At 40.3% G+C, this 20,484-nt stretch overlaps 1 protein-coding gene across 1 annotated transcript; it reads right to left on the reverse strand.

Moving 5' to 3' along the window:
* Positions 1 to 290: 290 nt before the first annotated feature.
* On the reverse strand, positions 291 to 20,284 carry SLC39A6 (solute carrier family 39 member 6). The gene is made up of 10 exons (XM_041408036.1): positions 20,193 to 20,284; positions 18,102 to 18,907; positions 16,736 to 16,916; positions 16,239 to 16,408; positions 14,764 to 14,973; positions 13,063 to 13,132; positions 11,428 to 11,805; positions 6,114 to 6,194; positions 3,663 to 3,853; positions 291 to 3,557 (listed from the first exon to the last, which is right to left on the reverse strand). Exons 2-10 carry the CDS (start codon positions 18,876 to 18,878, stop codon positions 3,405 to 3,407), a joined length of 2,211 nt encoding a protein of 736 aa, XP_041263970.1. The 5' UTR covers positions 18,879 to 18,907; positions 20,193 to 20,284; the 3' UTR covers positions 291 to 3,404.
* Positions 20,285 to 20,484: the final 200 nt, after the last annotated feature.

Consider the following 20,484-nt stretch of genomic DNA (forward strand, 5'->3'; position numbering starts at 1 on the left):
CATTTTTCGCCGTATCTGCATCATTGAGAAAAACGCTCAGACGCCTGCGGTTTGGTTCAGTGGTTTATTTTCTCTAGCACACAGCAGTACAGCAACAGCTACAGTGACCATATATACACACACCAGAAACGTACTTTAAATTAAAAAAAAAAAAAAGGCCCGGCCCCCGGCGGTACCTGGCTTGTACCAGCGTGTGAAGTAGCGCTCGGCGCCGCCCGGCCCCGCCGCCCCCTCAGCCATGCCCGGCCCGGCCCGGCCCGGCCCGCCGGCGCGCAGCGACTTTAAATTAAAAAAAAAAAAACCCAAACAAACAAAAACAACCCACATTCCATTAAAACATCTTTTTGTTTTCTGCTCGTGGAAAACAGAACGACCCAGTTTTCTCACAGATTTTAACTGCACTGGTGTCTCCGTTCAGGCAGCAGGAGGGCCTCTGTGAATTCTATTTCAGCCTTTGAATTCACAGCCTGGGCTGTGTTTTTTATACACATAAAGGAGTTGCATTCCCACAGCACACGTGGCATCACATTTAGGCACAAAGGATGCAGAGAAACCGTACCAGCACCTGATCCCCACAGGCCAGGCAGGAGAGAACTTGGAGAACCTCCACACCTTTGCTCTGACTCCTGCTGCCCAAAGTAACATGACACAAACACAGGCCAAAACCATTAGAATATGTTACAGAAAAAACCCAAACCAAAATAGGTTCCAGCACTGTTTGCCTATTCTGTTTACCTGCATCTAGCACAGGCACTAAAGGCAGCTGTAACAGCAAAAAAATTAAGGTCTGTACCATTATTATGCTACAGACGGACACACAAAGCAGACACTTGCATTTATTATCCAGAGTAGCCAGGCACATTAAAAACTGCTGCAGAAAAATATACACATAAAAATAAAGGGCTACTTAGAGGCTCTGCCCCACCAGTTTGCCAAACCTTGAGTATTTCCAACACAAGTACACTGCAACAGATGCAGATTCTACTTTGTAAGGCAAACAAAGATAAACAACAACAACTCAAAACAAACAAAAAGAACAACCAACATTTTGTCATCCTGCTGATACAAAACTACATCAAGTTTTAGTCTGTAGCCTTCTCAGTTATCAATTTGGACAGCTGCCTGTCATGGATGTTTCTCCATCAATGACTAAAGAGCACTGAATGGGTGGAATATGTTTGTGTACAGGATAGAGACATTTCTGCCCACATGCTCTAAAGGCAATTAATTTTTTTTATTCCTAAATTAGCAAGGGGTTTTGATACGTGGATATTTTAATGTCAGTCAAGTACATCATAAGCCAGCCAAGAACCCACTGGAAACACGGAAATTTAAATTTGTAGATTTATTGCCATCATTTAGTCATTAATCTTAAAATCTCTTGAACAACAGTAGGCTACCTGCCCCCTTCCTGTGTCATATCCAGACAAGAGAAATCCAACTGAACTGGCAGCTACTATGGCTGTACGCTAACAGAAACCAGCAGTGAAAAATTCAAAGCAAACTGAGCTCATCCAAGTCTGAAATGCCTCAGGACTACAGAGATGCCTGATTTCTGTAGCAGCCAGGATTGCGGTGCAGAAAGTGGAAGCCCCACAGGCTGAAGTGCACTGTATTTATGGAGTTTTCCCACACCACAGGTAAAAACCATGCCCAAGCCCTAAAAAGCCCACTAGGACACAGGGATGCATTAGGAGAGCTGGAGGAAGTACACCTTTCTCAACCCCTGGCTTCCAAGGAGGCACAGAACAGGATTTCATCACTGTGAGCAAAAAGTAAATATCAACTATTGCTAACCTGAGGAAAGGCTGAAGGAAGAGAAGCTAACAGTCCACTGGCTGCAAAAACTCATGTGGTACCCATTTCTCAACTCCTAAAAGATCCTCAAACCTCTCAATTAATCGAAAACATCTGTTTTTGAGGTGACAGAATGGTTCCTGGCTTTCACTGTATGACAGACCAACAAACTGTTTTAACCTGTCATACACGGTATTATCAAACATTTATCTTGTTGTTCAAGCTTTTTATTCAGCTGATGATCTGAAGCAGTGGATCAGAAATAGGTTCTAATTGTTTTATTTCTGGGATTTTTACAGCTAGCTAGTTAGACAGCATAATTCTGTTATTTATTCATCATTAAAGAACTTTGACATGTTCACCTTCCCTGCTAATGCAGAATTTATTTTGCTGGGTTTTTTTTCAACCTTCTTCCTTCACAAGGAAGGTGAAACATATTAAGGGGTGGTTAAACATATTAAGACTGTAGGCTTAAACTACATACTTAAGCATACACTTATCTTTAACACCTTGCTTCTCTAGATATGTTACCAAAGAAATTTTCTTATTTTGGCTTTCTCAGCTTTAGTTCTTTTAAAAAATATAGCACAGGTTTGTGTGCAATCACACTGAACTAGAAGTAGGCAGCTCTCCCACTCAGCTCATTTTCCCAAAGTAAATCAACACTTTACTTCAGGAAGCTTTTGTAGGAAATGACTGTTTATCTCAGCCTGTAGCACTCCTCCTCCTTGATATCAAACAGGCTTTAATACACCTTTGTCACTTCAGGCAGTGTAAGTGGGATACAGCACTGCTTTTAAAGTCTTTTTGATGGAATTCTTAAAGCTTTTTGGCAATTTAAGAGCTGGACTTTTGTTGCTGATTTGAGAAACCAGTGAAGAGCATCTCATATCACAATGGATGAAACAAGTTAAACATTTGATGTAAACACTTAGAACATGGTTTTACATCAATTTGTTTGGAGTAGAAACCAACTGGAATAAGACACAGGAATCCACAAACTACTGAGAGAACCAGCATCACCACAAAGGATGGAATGGTCTTACCTGCCTTTCTGTATAAACCAGCTGGATGCAGAAGAGGTGAGTTTTTACCAATAAACACATGCTAACCACTACATGTCTTGTTCTTGTTTTACTTTGCTCACTGTGCTTTGTATCCACTGATTTGAATTGTGCTAAAATAAAAACCACTGTTGTTTTACCTCTTTAAACCAGCACAACCACTGAAGTAAAAAACATTACATATAATTTACAGTAAATAAATTCAGTAAAAAAACAACCTAACCCCTCAAAAAATACAGACAATAAAAATAATATAGATTTGGCCATGTTTTACTAAGTACCACTTTCCAAGTACCATAAGCAATGCTAAATCCCAAGTAAAAAAAAAAACACAAAACCAACCAAACAAACAAAACCCCAACAAACCCCAAACTTTACAGTGTTCCTTTCTATCAGGCAAGAAGGGAGGGAAGTACAAAACAACAAAGCACACCAACAAAAATATCTAGTCTACATCAAATGTACCTTTCCAATAAGGAAATTCGTAGAAAAAAACCCTACCACTTATAATTTAACACCAAGGTGTCTTCCTGGCAACCAGGATTACAAGTTTATGCTGAATACAATCTTATGTTCAAATACTGAGATAAGCAGCATTATCCCAAACCCCAGGAGAATCCCAGCATTCTGTAACAGGAAGTATCCCCACCGGCTACATCCATGGTCACTGGCATCGTTGTGGAGCATTTCAGGTACCTAATCAAACAAGGAGGTGTTAAATACCTTCAAAAGAAACACTTGCTTCAAATCATTAATTCTTAAGCTGTGTTATACAAAATTCAAGTAGGTGTAGGCACTTACCATATCCACAAGAGCCACATACATGAACAAGCCAGCAGTAAGTGCAAATATCCACATTGAAACGTTGTCTGCATAATGACCAATAAGGATCCCAGTTGCCATACCAAGATAGGCCAGCATAGCTGACAGAGCATTATAAAGCACAGCTTGCTTGACAGTCATACCAGCTTTTAGAAGGACAGCAAAATCTCCTATAACAGGGGAAAAAAAAAAGCCAAGGCAGAGTTTTCATTCTTGGGTAAGTACTGCAGTGCTGTCTTATTTACAGTTCTCTTACTTACAGGATTACTAAGCTACTTTTATGCTGGTGTTTGCCTTATTTTTTTTTGCCTTCATAAAATCAGAAACCACTGAGAGACAGAAATTTAAAGGGTGCACATGAACAACAACACACTAGCAAATACTGTAAGTTTATAACTTTAAAGTCTTTGCCTGAGAGCATTGTCCAATCACTCCTTGAACGCTCAGACTTGGTGCTGTGACCACTTCCCTGGAGAGCCTGTTCCAGTGCCCAACCACCCTCTGGGTGAAAACCCTTTTCCCAATATCCAACCTAAACCTTCCTGACACAACTTCAGGCCATTCCCTTGGGTCCTGTCACAGGACAGAAGAGATGGGTGCCTGCCCCTTGTCTTCCCCTCGTGAGAAAGTTGTGGAGTGCAATGAGGTCTCCCCTCAGTCTCCTCCAGGCTGAATAGACCAAGTGACCTCAGCTGCTCCTCAAATGGGTTCCCCTCAAGGCCCTTCCCCATCTCTGTACCCCTCCTTTGGATGGTCTCTAACAGCTTCATATCCTCAAGCAGTTGGAATTTAAACCAACACTGTAAAATGCTGCAGTACCTGATATGCCTGAGTGTTCCTACAGTAAAATATTCCCACTCAGTTGCATATTCCATTTATTATCCTGTAACTGCTCCTTGTACTTTTAATCTGTTTTATAAATTTGAAGTGATTTCTTTATTAATTTCTGTAAATGATCCTTATTTTTACTTGACGGAATGATAGACCACCAGCCAGAAACAGATTTTCTGTAATTCAGAAAATATTTTTTCTAAACCAGAGTAATATAAGCTTATTATTTGAAAATAAAATGGGTTCTTTATAAGTTATCTCCAATTAAAGTAAACAAAAGCGATTTTCAAAGCTGATTTGAGTAATTTATTAGAACAGCTTTTCCTACAAGCTATTTCAATTAAGATGAACTGGTATATTAAAAAACATTGTTTAGCATTGACAACAATGGTACCATTTTATTCCCAGCTAACCTCAACTAGTCTCATTTTTTTTAATGTTCCTATAGCACTTCATGTCCTCTAGTAAAGAAGGTATTTTCTATCAAGTTTTCTGTTCTGATTAAAGAAGTATGATTTAAATTTTAAAAGATTTTTCTATTTCTAAAACCAAGAGAACAGATTAATCTAAAATTATCAGGTTCCTAAGATGAATTTACTTCCTATATCTGAAGTAACAACATTTAGTATGTGTAATTAATACAAGTTCCATGATTAGTATGAACAAGACTCAATTCCTCCCAACCCACAAAATCAGGTATATTTTCTCCACAATAACATATTTCTGTATAACATTACTGTACAAATATATTAAACTGTTTATATAGAGAGTTTAACATTTACACATACTGATTTACAAGCTCCATTAAATGAAACTGAATGTTCTTCCCTCTGGGGAATTAAACCTTAAAAAAAGTGAAAGCAAACTCTTCTTTCTTTATTCTATACACCAAGTGTGTGACTGTGACCATGACAGCTGAGAAATAAACACCAGTTGCACATCCAAAACGATTTGACAACTGGAAATATCAGCTTTGTCTCAAGTTCAACTAAGCACATCCATCCTGTTCTCACCAGCTGCCCTTCAAAAGGGCCAAATACTCAACTCATATCGTAAGACACGACAATAATCTCTCATGGGACTACGCACAAATTTAAATCACTTGAGCTTGAAAGACAAACTGTTTCCAGAAAGATTTCCAAGTAGTTTCAAGTTTAATTTAGGGCTACACCAGTCCTTTGCAAGACTTAATGAAAAAGCAGCAAATGTTATGCGGAAAGTACTTTGACTAATCGTGACCTTCCTTTTAGCAGCACAAGCACGAGAATAAAATTAAGGAGAGATGTGAGAAAAGCAAATTCTGTCATGCATTCTCCTGCAATTCACAACTTATGTTATATACATGGAGAATAAAAACTACAACTAAAGTAGACAGAAAAAGCTGTAACTGCAAGAGACAGTTTTAACCAGAGTAGCTGAAATATTTAGATTTTTAAACTATTCATTCAATTTAGAAATTGTTAAACGGTCTTTAAGTAAATCAGAAGTATCACTGAATAGAGAACCTGACACAGATAAAGTTGTCTGATCAAATTTTTTTCTCCCACATGCACCTGTAAGTACATACACATGCAGCATATGGAAATGCTGGGGTCTTACCTAGCTCATGAGGTAATTCATGGCAAAATACAGCCACAGAAGTGCTTAAACCACTAGATAACCCTTCAGTAAAGGCTGCTCCTATGAAGAGACAGGAAAAAAAAAAAGGCAAACAAAACATTACTACATATTCAGACATCAAGTGCAGAAGCACTGTTGCACATGCTTGTGTCATATTAGGACATATATTTCACTCAAATTTTTCTTTCTGGAAGCATTTAAACTTTAACTGAACAGTTGTTTATGATCCTTAAGTCGCAAAATTCTTCTTCAGAATCTTGCTGTTAAAGTAAATCACGTTTCATTATCTTATTTCTGAACTAAGCCAAATACATTCCAGCATCACAACCCTTCCCAAAAAAATGCAATAAATGGAAATACCATCCAAAAATACTTTTTTTTTTTTAAAGACACAAAGGGAACAAAGCAGCTCAACTGCACCTGAGAGTCAGACACCTTAAGAAAGGAAAGTCAGGACAACAGTAAGAGGCTACAAAACCAACAGAGACAGATCGACTTCTAAGCAGCTTGCTTTAAGGTAAATACCACAGCAGGTTGCTTTTAAGTGGAGAAAAAAAAGCCCCAAAACCACAAAAATCCCTTAAACTTGTCCAACAGTCCTCATCTTTCTTGTCTTCTCTGCTCCTCCTGCTGCTTGCCATTTTTCTCGTTTGCCAGTAGCTCAGGAGGACGCAGCACACTGCAGAGCTGCAGCACAGCTCACACACAGCATGTCAAGTCCCCAGCTGCATGGAGAGCCTCTCCAAGGGCGCACAGCCACATCCAGCTTCCTCTTCAGCTGCTACCAGGAGCCTGCCAGCAAACAAGATGGTGCCAACAAGCAAAGAGGCACAAAGCCATGTCACAGTGGCTGGCACACAATGGACCAGGAAGCACTACAATGGCAATGACTCCACTGGAGACAATCCCTTCCTTTCACTGGGGAAGCTACATGCTGACCTAACTCTTGAGGGAGACACGGCTATCCAGGTCTTCAAGTGCAAGAGATGACTGATGTTCCTCCCTGAAGTGATGACAGCAGCTGCTGTCATCCCATTATGTCTGGGATGTGTGCTGTGGCTTCCAGGCAAGAGGATGCAGGATGTGGTGAGCAGGCACCTTTGTGTAACAAACGGGATTGAGAGAGTCTTCAGAAGAAGCTCTACAGAGGCAAAAGGCAAAGTCCAGTAGACTACAGAGGAAGGCAAGACCAAAGTAGCCCTGGAACAGGAAACATGAACTCTGAGATGAGTAACATTTGAAAACAGTGAAGTCTGGCAACAGGAAGAATCTTCTGTCCCCACTGCAGCTCACTGATCTGAAGAACGTGGGCATGACCCTGGCAGCAGCAAGAGGATAAGTGAGTCCTGCGTTGCCCAGCAGTTCAGTACATCAGATTAGAAGTACAAAATGAAAGATTTTTTTTTTAGTGATAGGAGATTCCCTCCCATGCAAGACAAAGACAGACCTGCTGACCTGTTGCCAAGGGAAGTCCATGGGTTGCAAAGAGCCTGCCTGAATGATGCTGTGGAGACACCACCAAAGCTTGTCTAGGATACATACCATGCCTACAGGGACAGAATAAAATTCACTTTGGGTTTTTTTGGCTACCTTCATAAAGGGATTCCTTGACCACAGAGAGCTCCAGTATAAAAGTATGTGTGAATTGTGGTTCCATGTGTCTATTCAGTCTCTTGGTCAATCAGAGTAACATTAGGAATAAGGTTACAAATCATCTAACCAAGGAAAGGTGATGGATAAGCCTGCCTATGAACATAGGACATCACCATTCACACAAGGCGTCTTCAGCTGTGGAGGTAACAGTGCTGGGCACACAAACCAGGATGTTCCTTAATTGTATTGGTAATGGTTTCCTACTATAGATGACACAAAAGCCAACGAGGATTAGCATTGTAAACTGACCTGCTGCTCAAAAACAGGGAAAAAACTGATGACAAATAGAGCAAAAAATGACATCTTGTGAGCATGAGGTAACTGAGTTCAGGACGTCGGAGGAGGCTGGAAGATGAAGAAGCAAAATTAAGACTCTAGGCTTTAATGAAGCAGACTTTGACTTATTTAAGGAATTGCAGTGTAGGGAATCAGTCAGAAGAGATAATGCCCAGAAGGGGTGGCCAGTTTGTAGAACACAGAGATACACAAACAAACAAGCCTGTTTGTGCAGAAACTCTTGCAGAAGATGTGCCCAGCTAAGCAGTGTGTCCTAGTAAATTAAGATTCAAAAAGGAAGCACACAAGAAAGAGGAAAAAAGACTGGCAACTTAGCAAAGAAGCTAAAAGCAGTGGAACAAAAGGGAGGAAGACCAAAGCCCAGCTTGATCTAAAACTAACAAGACTCCAAGGATAACAAGAAACAGTTCTACAAGAATGTTAGCTGAGAAACAGAGTTCATCAAAAATTCACAACTGTTGATAACTGAGGAAGGGAAACAAGCAGTAGACATAACAAGAGGCAAAGCACCAGCTCACCCTTCATCTCAGTCTTTGTCAACAAAGCCAGATCCCAGTTCCATTCCAGAAAGAAAGAGACAGCAAACCACAGAAGCAACAGTTCAGAGAAATGCAGAAAAATCTGGAAATGCTCAGGTGCATCCCAGGATGGGACTCACCTGAAGATACTGACAGAGTTACTAGCATGACTAAAAAGCTGCTGTCAATCATGTGTGGAAAACCATGGCTATAGAAGGCCCCACTGGAACTCTGGGAAAAGGATAACATTATTCCCATCTTTAAGAAAGGGCTCAGGAGTGGTCAATGTCATCTCAGTTTCTGAAAAGATCACGTGGAATATCTTCTTAAAATCCCTCTCCAAAAGCTGCATCCAGCTTGAGGAAATAATTGCTCATACAGATGGTAAGTACAATAGAACTTTAGTAGGATTTCTGACACTATCTCCTATAGCAGTCTTATCTGGGCAAAGAGGAAATATGGGCTTGCACGCTGACTGGACTGCTGGGCCAACAGGGCTTGGTGGCTGGTAACAAACAGCTCACCAGGACAAAAACTGCAACCCATTTTCTTCAGTATCTGCACTAATGATCTGGATAAAACAGATGGCACCAACAGCAAATTTAGGGGAAAGCAGGGAGAAAGTAAGGGCTGCGGTGACACACAAAGCACTAACTTTAGACAAGACCATAGCAAACTTAATTCTTATGAAGTTCAAAGAGAAAAAATAAGAAGTAATTAAAGTACAAGCTTAAAGATCAAGAATATTTCTTTTTACTTTTTCACTGCTAAAAAGAAGTCCTGAAATGTTAACAAATTGAAGATGAAATTAATATATCTGGCATTATCCCCTCTCAAGACGCTGATTAATCTTAAAATGTATTTTTAAGACATGACTTCTCTCAAAAGCTGAAGAAAAAAATATCTATGCAAGACTAGTATAAAAATAGTGTTCTGCATTTTACTTATTTAGTTGTAATTACACATAAAAGTTCAAATCACAGATGATCCTTTTGCACAAATGAGTCAGATGCAACAGTTCCACGCCTTAATAAAAAAATAAGCACTTTTAAATCTTGTTCCTACATAATTAGCACAACAGATTTGAGGAAAAAAATAACTGATGGAACTTATGAACAACAAATCACATGAAGTGAATGAACTTAAATGAAGGGTTATGCTGGCTAAAGTTATCCTTACAGAAGCGTGCACATCTTCTTTAAAATACAGATGAACTACTACACAAGTAGCACTGGCATTTTCATACACCATCAAATGGATGTTTTCCCATAATACTTTTAAAGACATACAGAACTGAAAGAAACCCATATTTCCATTAGCCTGAACAAGCTACACAGCAGGACTTCTGAAAGCTATTGCTCTCACTTGTTCAATAAGCCTTTATTAACCTTTCTCATACTTTTCCCTTCATAACTATAAAGTCATAGCTTCTTCCCAAATCTCCCTAATGCCAAGAGGTAATTGATTCTGAGTCATTTGTATGCAAATCTTCCTTCTACCATATTTTTCACTACTGATCCGCTCAAAAATTTACATTTCATGCTTCAACTTTCATCAAAAATGAGATTAAATCAGAAAGTCTCTTTTCACATTACACTTTGAATTGACTGAATCTGAACAACTGCAAATATTGCTGTGAGAAAATAGTTATTATTAGGTTTCCTTTTCAAACAAGAATGAATTTTTTTCTACAATAAAATTTACAGAAAGACTGATACTGCTGAACTGCCTCCAGTATGCTAAACAGCCTGGAAATGAATCCAATACCTGTAAAGATTAGTCTTAAACACAATAGTCAAGATCAGGAAAGATTAGCACAAGTACTGAAGATTATTGATTTGACTACACTTTCTGTGACTTACTTTAACCTTTTAAATTCAATATACCTGTAATCTAGTTCTCCTTCTAAGAAAAACATGAGAGAGTTCCCAAACCTGACCTCCCAGAGAGAAGTCCAAAACAAAATATTCAATCTACTATTTTTGTGATAAAGAAATATTTTCACTGAAGCATTATCAGGAAAGATTGAGCAACTACACGCATTAAGGGAAAAATAGGGGCATGAACTAAGCAGAAACAAAAAGATAAATGTTTTGTTTACAAGTAAAATAACTGTTTATACCTGTTCAACTTTTTAAAAAATGGACTATTATGCTCAACTTTAGGAACAAGGTTTTGAGTATAGTACGACCACTGTTTCAGAAAACAAAACTTTCAGGCTACAACAGACTGAAACCAGCCTCATCTCCCTATCCATCAGTGCTCTGGAGGAACACTGACATGTAACGAGGGCCCAGTACAGGCAGGCAGGCAGACATGCCAAGTATAGAACCTGACCCTGCTGCATCACAAGAGAAGATGAAAGAGAAAAATAAGTAAATCAAGCAACGGTGCCAGTGGCCTGATGGCAGTGAAAAAACCACAGTTACTTTGTTAAAAAATACAAGCTTGTCCTAAAAACAATTACAATTTTAAAAAATTGCTGAGCATTTACAGGCACTAACTGAATCTTAAATATTTTTGTAAGCCTAGCTTTAGTTTTGAAACACGTTAGCTTTAACTCTCCAAAGGCAGGAAATGAAGCTCAGTTTATGGATTTTCTAAAGAAACACGGCTGCAAACACATAATTTCTGTTTCATATATCACTTACCTCCAGGTTGTTAAGCTGGAGATTTTTCCCACTTATTAAGATGATGGTCTCAAAAAAAAGTTTAGACTTTAAAGATCCTGTGCTAATTAGCTACATCCCTAACAGAGGTAAGAGACAGCTAGAAGACTTCACTGCCTTCACATCCAAGGCTGCAGCACCCGAGTTAGCACTTACCAATTGCCAGTCCATCACTAAAATTGTGCAGTCCATCTCCCATGATCACCATCCAGGCCAGAGTCGCTATCCCTGCGTCCTTCAGCTCTTCGCGCGAGTAGCGCTGACTGTGACTGTGGGGATGATGGTTCTGGTGGTGATGGTGGTGCAGAATGTGATGGTAGTCGTGGTGATGGTGACTCAGATGATCTGTCTGTCCGAGAGTATCATGCAAGTGAGAGTGGCATTTGTTTCTACAGCCCCTGGACACATATTCGTTGTCAACCTCCTCTTGATGAGAGTGAGCTATCATCACTTCTTCTTCCTCTTGTACAGTTGGCTGCTGAGAAATGAAGGTTGATGGATCTTGAGAGTCTGTCCCTAGATAGCCCTCAGGCCCTGTTACAGAAACCCAGAGTACAATGTTACACATTTTTAAAATCACCTAAGAAGCAAAGACACAATAAACAGTCTGGCTATGTGAAGCAGTAAAGAAGTTTAGAAGTTGAGACTGATAATCTAATTCCGTGAACCAGAAGATTTTTTGGAAATATTTCCACAACTTATTCAGATTTTAGAGATAATTCCCAATAGCTCAAAATACGTAAAACTTTTAGTTTCTGTCCCCTACTGCTGAAGCAGCCCTTACATTATGGACAAAAATGCTTCCTAAAAGGCAAAAAATCTTTTCGTCTAAGAGTCACTGCAATTTAAACAACAGCAAAAGGCCCCAAGTCCCAATTTCACAGCATGGAGACTGTTAGTTAATTGCTTCAGAAAAAAACAAGTATCTGAGAAGCATGTGCCATTCAGTTATCTCAGGGCTGAAGAAAAAGGACACAACACAAAGAGATTGTGTTATAGATAATTTTGGAAACGCCTATATTTCAAAACAAATACAAGCACTTAACACCTGGAAAATAAACACTAAAAAACAAAAGTCATCAATATAGACCATGAAATACGCTCATATAAACACTGCTGACACAACACAGTTGGTTCTTTTAACTAATTGCTGAAACTTGAAAATTCTTCCTCTGCAATTAAATGAATAAATATATTTTTTTCCTACATTACAGACAAGTATTTCATTATTTATAAAATTACTCTGGAAAACAGAACATCTCTTTTATCAACAACAGCTAACAAGTAACTATTCTGGTGTGTTTTGGCTTAAAGCATGATCTTTGGGATAACATGGTCATTTGCATTCCTGAATGTTGAACTTCAGGTATTGTCTACAATTTTGTAACATTACCCTTATAAACAGATAATCAAACTAACAAAAGCTAGAAATCTAAATAATGAGTCATGCATATAACATCCAGCAGTGTAAAGAGAAGTGTAGAAACTGTAGCTGTATTGCAACTTTCACAGAAAGACTTCAAATTCTGCTAATAAATCCAGAATTAAAAGGCTTAAAGTTCCAAAACTGTGAATTCACTACTTCTAACCCACTGATCCTTTTCAAAGAAAGCAGCAAATAGACCTAGTGCTCCACATATCAGCAGACAGACAGGTTTTGCTTTGAAAATAATTCAAATAGGCAGTGATCCAACCCACAGTAAGAAGCAGATCTACGAGCTGCCGTCAATCAGGTGTTTTTTAAACAGTGCTGCCACAAATCAACAACTGTGTGATATTAATGAGACTTACGATCATCTGTATCCAACTTTTCTTCATTTGCTGAAAACTTCTTACTTTCTCCATCATCTTCATTTTTTTTCTTATTCCAAAAGAAAACACTGCAGTTATGAATATTTTACTTATTTTTCAGGATATACATGAGCAACATTATATTCACAACATTTATGCAGCCTGCACAGAAAGAGGACAACATGGAAGCCACATAAAGAGTGCAGAAGAGGAATATTAGAAACCTATTAAAGTAAGATGACAAAGGTTCCTCAGGCTCCATAGGGGGGAACAAAAAACACAACAAAACAAAACAAAGAAGATGATAAACAAACAAAACAACCCACACACACAAATGCCCTACACATTTTTCACAAGAAATAAGCAGAAGGTTTTCATATGAGAAGTTAAATGCATCAAATGGTGACTAATTTATTCCACTAATTCTTTTCCATCAAAGAAAATAATTATTTATTTTCTACATGTCAATATAATGTTTTTTTTTAATAATGTCCAGAAGGAAAACCAAGTAAGATCTCTCCTCCTTGCCCACTGAGGTCTGTATCACAACAATTTATCACTAGTGACTCAGTATCTAGGAAGGCATAATTAGTCTAACAGGAAATACATTCCTTATGGCTGGGAGGAGACAAAATTCTTGCTTTGCTTGAAAGGCTTCATGTTCTTTCCTGTCAAACAAATTTAACTAGAGATAGGGAAATCTCACAGTTAGTTTAGCTTCAGTATAAACCACATCCTCCCATGATCAAAGAGCTTACATTGCATCTTCCCCTTAATGACCAATTTAATGAGAAAACTATACAGAGATTATCAGTCTTTGAGGTAGCCCAGAAATCAGCTATTTTTAAACTAAGTAATTAGCATTTACTAACTTTCTTCAAGCAAGGCTTAGGATTGGTTGGAACCCGATGACCTTTAAGATACCTTCCAACTCAAACCACTCCATGATTCTATTGTACCACCAACTTCTGCTTAATTTTTCTTACTGAGTGAATTTTGATATTATTCTTTATTCCTGGCTACACAGGTCTTTAAAAAACTGTTACAAGTAATGGGCAAGTTACCAACACAAATGACCTGCCAAAATTCAGTTATTTATCTTACCCATAAAAATCAACATAACAATCTAAGAGCTGCATTTTTGATGGAGAGAAGGGAAAGCACCAAAGGACTTGACAGACTGTTTCCTCATGGAATGCTATTCCATAAAGTCACTTTCTAGAGCATACTTGGATGCTTATTTATGTAAGCACTTACTGCCAACCCTTACCTGTCTGCTCAAGTGCCCTCCTTAATAACAATACAATAACTGTACAATGCAAACTTATTGCATCCAGGATTGGAATTAAAATAATAAAAAAATCAGTTCAAATGGTTACAAATGTCTCAAGACATCAGAAGGAAGTCAGTAATGAAGTGAGTTCGTAAATCACTCTGTTAAAACTAAAGATGCAACTGGACATCTTATTAAACAATTCGCTGCAATGTCAAACCCTACACTATATTGTCTGATTATGGAAATAGCAAAGAACCCTTAATAAAAGGTTTAGAAGTGTATGTGTCCCTAATAAAAATGACATTCTAACACTAATCCAGTCAGCCATTGCTATGAAATAGAAAGATATATGATATTCATGGGAGATTTTTTTAGTGTTTTCAGAAATGTAATGCAATAGAGCTTCAGAGTAATAGTCTCCCTACCTTTTTCTTCTTGTCTTTAAATTGTTTTATTAAAGTGATCAAATGCTCCACTAGAAACATAAAGTACAAGCCTCCAAGTGCTGTAAGTCCTTTCCATGTAGAATCCAGGTAAGCATTCTCCTCTGTACTTTGAAAAACAAGATGTTTGTACATAGAACTTTTTTGGTCAAGCAGAGGCTTTTCGTGGTGATGGTGATGGTTTCCATGAGACTAAGGGGAGAACAAAAAGGGGAAAGTAATTTTATTCAAAAAAATGTAATGAAAGAAACATAAAAAGTATTCTTCATATAATTTTCCTCGTGTCTGGAGTCCAGACTTGACAATTTTCACAGGGCAAACACTCTGCTTACAGACTCAAACAATTACAACGGAATCCCTTGATTGGAAATTTGTTGATAGGAAGAAACATTGGAAGGACTGAGAACAGCCTGGCACTGCCCCACACGCTGAAGCTGCATGGACACTGCTCAATCCAAGGTGTACAGCTGTCCCCACACAAACTCCTGACACCATCAAGGAATCCACATTTTAAGCAGTGGTCACAGCCAGAACACCAGTTAGCTTCCCATCTAAGAAAACTCATAGATGTAAAACCATTTTTTGTACAAGGAAGTTGGCTGTAATTTCTTTCTTTAAAGAAAGTCTGATACTTTCTCTGTCCTTACATGATCAGGTATGATCAGAAATAAAAAACCTTTTTGCATATCTCATTCACACGTGTTTTGATTTACATAACCTTACACAGCAAATGAAAAATTAACTAAAGGGAAGAAGAACCACCTGGTGGATTACAGGCAGGACTGGGAAACTACAGAATCTGCAGTCACTTTTATCCACTTTATTTGGAAGCTGAAACAAGTTACTTTTGTGGGGGGAAAATGTCTGTTTAAGAACCTCAAGAAAGGCAGAAATTTAGCAATCATATTCCCATTTAATTGTCCCTATTACATGACAGCAATTCCAAAATCTATCAAGTAGTATTTTCTCCAGGACTTCAGAAATGATAGAATCTAGTTAAAAAAAAAAATCACAATGGGTAAGCCATCAACATAAGTGGCTTGTGACAAAAAATAGTTGATTATTCATTTCACATTTAAATTGTTCAGTGAGCAATTTCCACAATCTCTAAAGTCCATTAAACTGGGGGGGAAAAAAAGGGGGGCAGCACTGCAACAAACCACTAAGAAAATTTGTGCAAAATTCTTGTATTCAAGAAACAATAAAGGGACATGGTAGCACATATGACTAAGAACAGGAAATAGAGAGTGGGATAATGCTATGAAGATCTTGAACTTTTAAAGACTGCAAAATGATTAATACAGATGCTCCAAATGGAAAACCTTTCCATCAAACAACCTGCATAACAGAGTTGAGAAATGACTCATCAAATGGGTATGAACTAATAGGGCACTAATACATACAGCTGTCAAGTTCTCGGCTTTGAGATAATGAATGAAACAGTAATTAATACTTACATGTGGAAGGAGGTGTAAGAAAGCATCTCCACTCAAGGTCCCCACAGCCAGTGCCACAAGGAAACTCAGAAGAAATTTGAAAAATACTCGATTCATCAGTGGTACCAATATAACACCCAGCAAGGAAAGAAAGCTGATGACGGAGATGGATATAAAGCCACCAATCCAAGCTGGCAAAAAAAAAAATAGTAACAACAGTAAATAACAGCTGTATGTGATTTTGTTTGCTTAACATTTCTGTTATCAAACACACCTAATCATTCAATTAATCAGATGTTAACAAAAGGTATGCCACAAAGATTTCTCTCTAATCTTGGTGAAGTACCAAAAGAAAACTACACTTCTCACAACTGTAGGTTGTAAGAAGGAAATAAATAGTTTTCTTAGATTTATAACCAACATAAACATTTTTCCATTAAGCTTTGATGTTACAAAAAAAAAACCAAAAAAAAAAAAAAAAAAAAAAACCAAACCAAAACCAAACAAACCCAGCCTACCTATTTGCAGAGAAAAACTTTTTGGAGGAGTTTCAGCTTTTTCACTAGTAGCATGGACTATGCAGTACTTGCCATCAATCTGGTTAATAAGAGCTGGACAGAGATAACTAAATTCTGTAGCAGTCAACAATACTTGAGTGCCTATTCCATGCGACTGCATCAGTTTGGATGCATTGGAGCACTGTGGAAAGAGACAAGTTAAAGATTAACCAGATGCAAAACACCACAATACATCTTAAAAGGACTGCACATCCCACCTTAATGGAAATGCAGCGGCACCACATGAAAACAGCTAAAACAACACAACTCAAAAACTGGTAACAAACCCATTTAGTAAAAAATGTACTTCCACTCTAATCCTGCCCCAGAAAGCTGGTTTGGGAGTCTGGGTAGATGACATGTAATTATTACTCATTCTCAGCACAAATGGGTCAGATGCTTTGATGTACAAACAGAAAAAGCCTAACACTTTTCAGTCAGTTTTAAAGGCCACATAAGGAAGCGTTAACAAGGTCAAATGCCTTTTTATAGCAGTGACTGCTGTGGAATGTCTTGCGCAGAGCATGTTTTACATACACTCCCTCGAGTAAACAGCTCCCCACTGTACAACCTACACAGTCTCCGTGGGTTTAAGGAACAGCAGTACTTGTGCTTCGACAGTGCAGAACACAGCAACAGCTTCTGAATTCAGCACCTCCCATGACATGCCACACAACACCCACTCTGAGTTACCTGGCATGGCTGCAAACATTAAGATCCTACTTGCTTTTCAAAGCCTTTAATGAAAAAGGATCTGACTGTTTAAGAAAAATCTCTACAACACAACTATACGCTTTATCAGTGCTAATTTTATACTATTTTAAAGTAACACATGACATCTTGCCAAAATCCTTTTCAGAGCTGTTTACATATAGTTGTCAGATGGGGAGGGAAGGTGTTAAGAGGACTACCACAATGTGAGACAGCTTTGATAAGAATCACAGTACCTTAACTGGATTTTTTTACTTTCACTCCATTAATAGGAAAACAAGACAGATTCCTGATCTAAGGCAGAACTGCAAGTTTAAAACTGTAGATGTTTTTCAGGTTTAGTTCATTTAATATTTAGTAAAAGTTAAATATATAAATCATAAATGCATTAAACCAAGTGCACGTTTATACTTCATTTTCCTCTGAGCTTGTGAACGTAACACCATATTCCCTGAAAATGTTAAGTTCCAAAGAAAGTTGTTTGCACGTGTTTGGCTATGGGTATTGTTACACCACAAAACTTGCACCCAGGTAAACAATAAGCACCTGAAAAATAAGCCATGACAACATTCCTGCTGGATCTGGATTCCTGAGAAAACAACAGAACCAGCCTCACCTCTTGAGTGCTTTGTTTTTTCAGTTTAGAATAGAGGTAGCCGCCTCTCTCCAACTCCTTCGGAGAAGCACGAGACTCGTTTGCCTTTGCGGCACCCAGCCAGGTGCCATTGCGGCCCCCTGTGACATTGAGGGCACCAGGGCCAGCCGCACCCACACGAACAACCGCCTTGGCTTCTCCGGGCTGCACGTTCTGGAGCTCGGCGTGGCCGCCGGCGGAAGCGGTGATGACGGACGCCGTGATCTCGTGCACCGCGTTCTTGCTGCGCACGAAGTTCTGCTGCCGCTCCACGCTCTCGGCTTTATGAGGCTCCTTCGCGTGGCTGTTCCTGCGGTCTTTGCTGGCATCAGATTCGTGGTTTGGACACGCGGTCTTCTCAGAGCCTTTACTCAACGAAACATGATTATGGTGAGAGTGATGGTCATGGTCGTGATGGTCGTGATTGTGGACATGATCATGGTCATGATCGTGGTCATGATCATGGTCATGATCGTGGCTTATTTTAATCCTTTTCATTTTGTCTATGCCTATGTTCTGTAGCAGTTTTCTAAACCCATCGATTGACAGAGAGTTGTTTTCTCCATAACGATTAAAAAGTTCTTGAAGGTGCAACTTCTGTATTAGTCCTGCCAAGTCAGTATTAACACCCACTGTCTTTTCTGGAAAAGCTCTCTCTGATGTATGCACAACAGTGGCCGTCTCCACTCCATGGTGATAACTTTCACACAGCAGTATGGAAAACGATACAAGGAAAATAAACGATACCGTACTCTCCATTGCAGTTCCTTTTCAGCAGTGAAAATAATCTGGAAAAAGAGGAAAAATTAAATAGCTTGCACAAAACCAATCACATTATCCTCTGTAACACACAAAAAAAAAAAAACACCACAACAAACAAAACCAAGCCCTACTCGAAATACCAATGCAGCAAGAGACATTTAAATTTCTTACACATTCAGCACTTCTCCCAGATGTGTTGCCTTGGGCAACAGAAGCTGAATACCACAGTGAGGTCACTGGCCATGAACACCTCCCCAGGTGCCAGCTTGCCTTTGTTTAGATCTGCCTGAGTCACTGCTAACATGAGAGCGCTCAGGGGTGCACCAACTTAAGTTCTGGGTTAGGGTTTTCCCGTGCTTAAAAGAAGCCCCGTAATTTCTGTTTGAGCAATAAGTCATACAAATTACACATTCCTGCTGAAAAGTCGAAATTCCCAACCCTTCATCACTGGATTTCCCGGAGGTTTTGGCAAACCAGCTGGGCAAGTGTTTCCAGCACTACACAGAAATTTGGCTTTTTATGCTGTCACGTTCTGCCTTTGTTTTAACATTAGCGTCGCACAGCTCCTTTCTCTAGGCAGGCAGGCCTTTGCTGCGGACCAGATGCTCGCAAGCGTGAGAGTTTGTATGTTTCATTCCATAAATACTCCAGCAGGGCTGCGAATTAACTGCTATGGAGACTGCCTGCAGGGCTATGCTGCCTCAGCCCTTTTCCAGAGCAGTAAGGAGAATCTCCATTTCCAAAAATATTAGTCAGCCTGGAAAACCCCACACCGCCCCTGGAAAGAGACGAGAGACCTAGGCCACCGTCCATAAGTAACTGAAGGAGGAATGCCAGAGGATGTATCCCAGCTCTTCCCGGTGGTGCTCAGCAATGGGACAAGAGGCAAGGCGCAGAAACTGATGCACAGGGAGCGGCCCCGGAATATGAGAAAGAACTTTACTGTGCGGGCGACCGAGCACTGGAACAGACTATCCAGAGAGGGTGTGGAGTCTCCCTCACTGGGGAAATTCAAGAACCGTCTGGGCACAATCCCGTGCCACGTGCTCCGGGATGACCCTCCTGCAGCAGCGCGGCAGGACCAGACTTTCCACCCAACAGGTCCCTCCAAACAAACCTGTCCCACTCCGTGGCTCCGTGGCCCGCAGGAGCCGCTCAGCGCCCACGGCCCCCGCTGCCACCCCGCACGGGCGGAGGCGGCCCGCTGAGCGCGGCGGCTGCGGCGGGGCCCGGGCTCGGCGCACACCGCACCACGAGCGGCCGCCGCAGGAAGAGGAGTGAGGAGGGGGAGGAAAAGAAGCCCGAGGTTACCTCTCCCGCCGCCGGGCCGGGCTCAGCCGCACCGCCGCCGCTGCCTGCCTGCCTGCCTGCCCGCCCGCGCCGCGCCGCGCCGCGCCTCCTTCGCTTCCCTTCCCTTTCCTTTTCCGGGTACGGCGGCCGCCGCGCGCCGCTCCGGGGGAGGCGGGGCCGCCTCATGTGCGGCCCGAGCGGCCGCGGCCTCGACGGAGCCGGCCGGGAGGGGTCCCAGCACTCCTGTCCGCGGCCAGGGCCGGGGCAGCGTCAGCAGCAGGGAGGAGGTGGCCCGGGAGGAAAGCTGGATCCC

Source organism: Onychostruthus taczanowskii, unplaced genomic scaffold, assembly GCF_017590055.1.
Source record: "Onychostruthus taczanowskii isolate IOZ18803 unplaced genomic scaffold, ASM1759005v1 scaffold29, whole genome shotgun sequence".
Lineage (NCBI taxonomy): Eukaryota > Metazoa > Chordata > Aves > Passeriformes > Passeridae > Onychostruthus > Onychostruthus taczanowskii.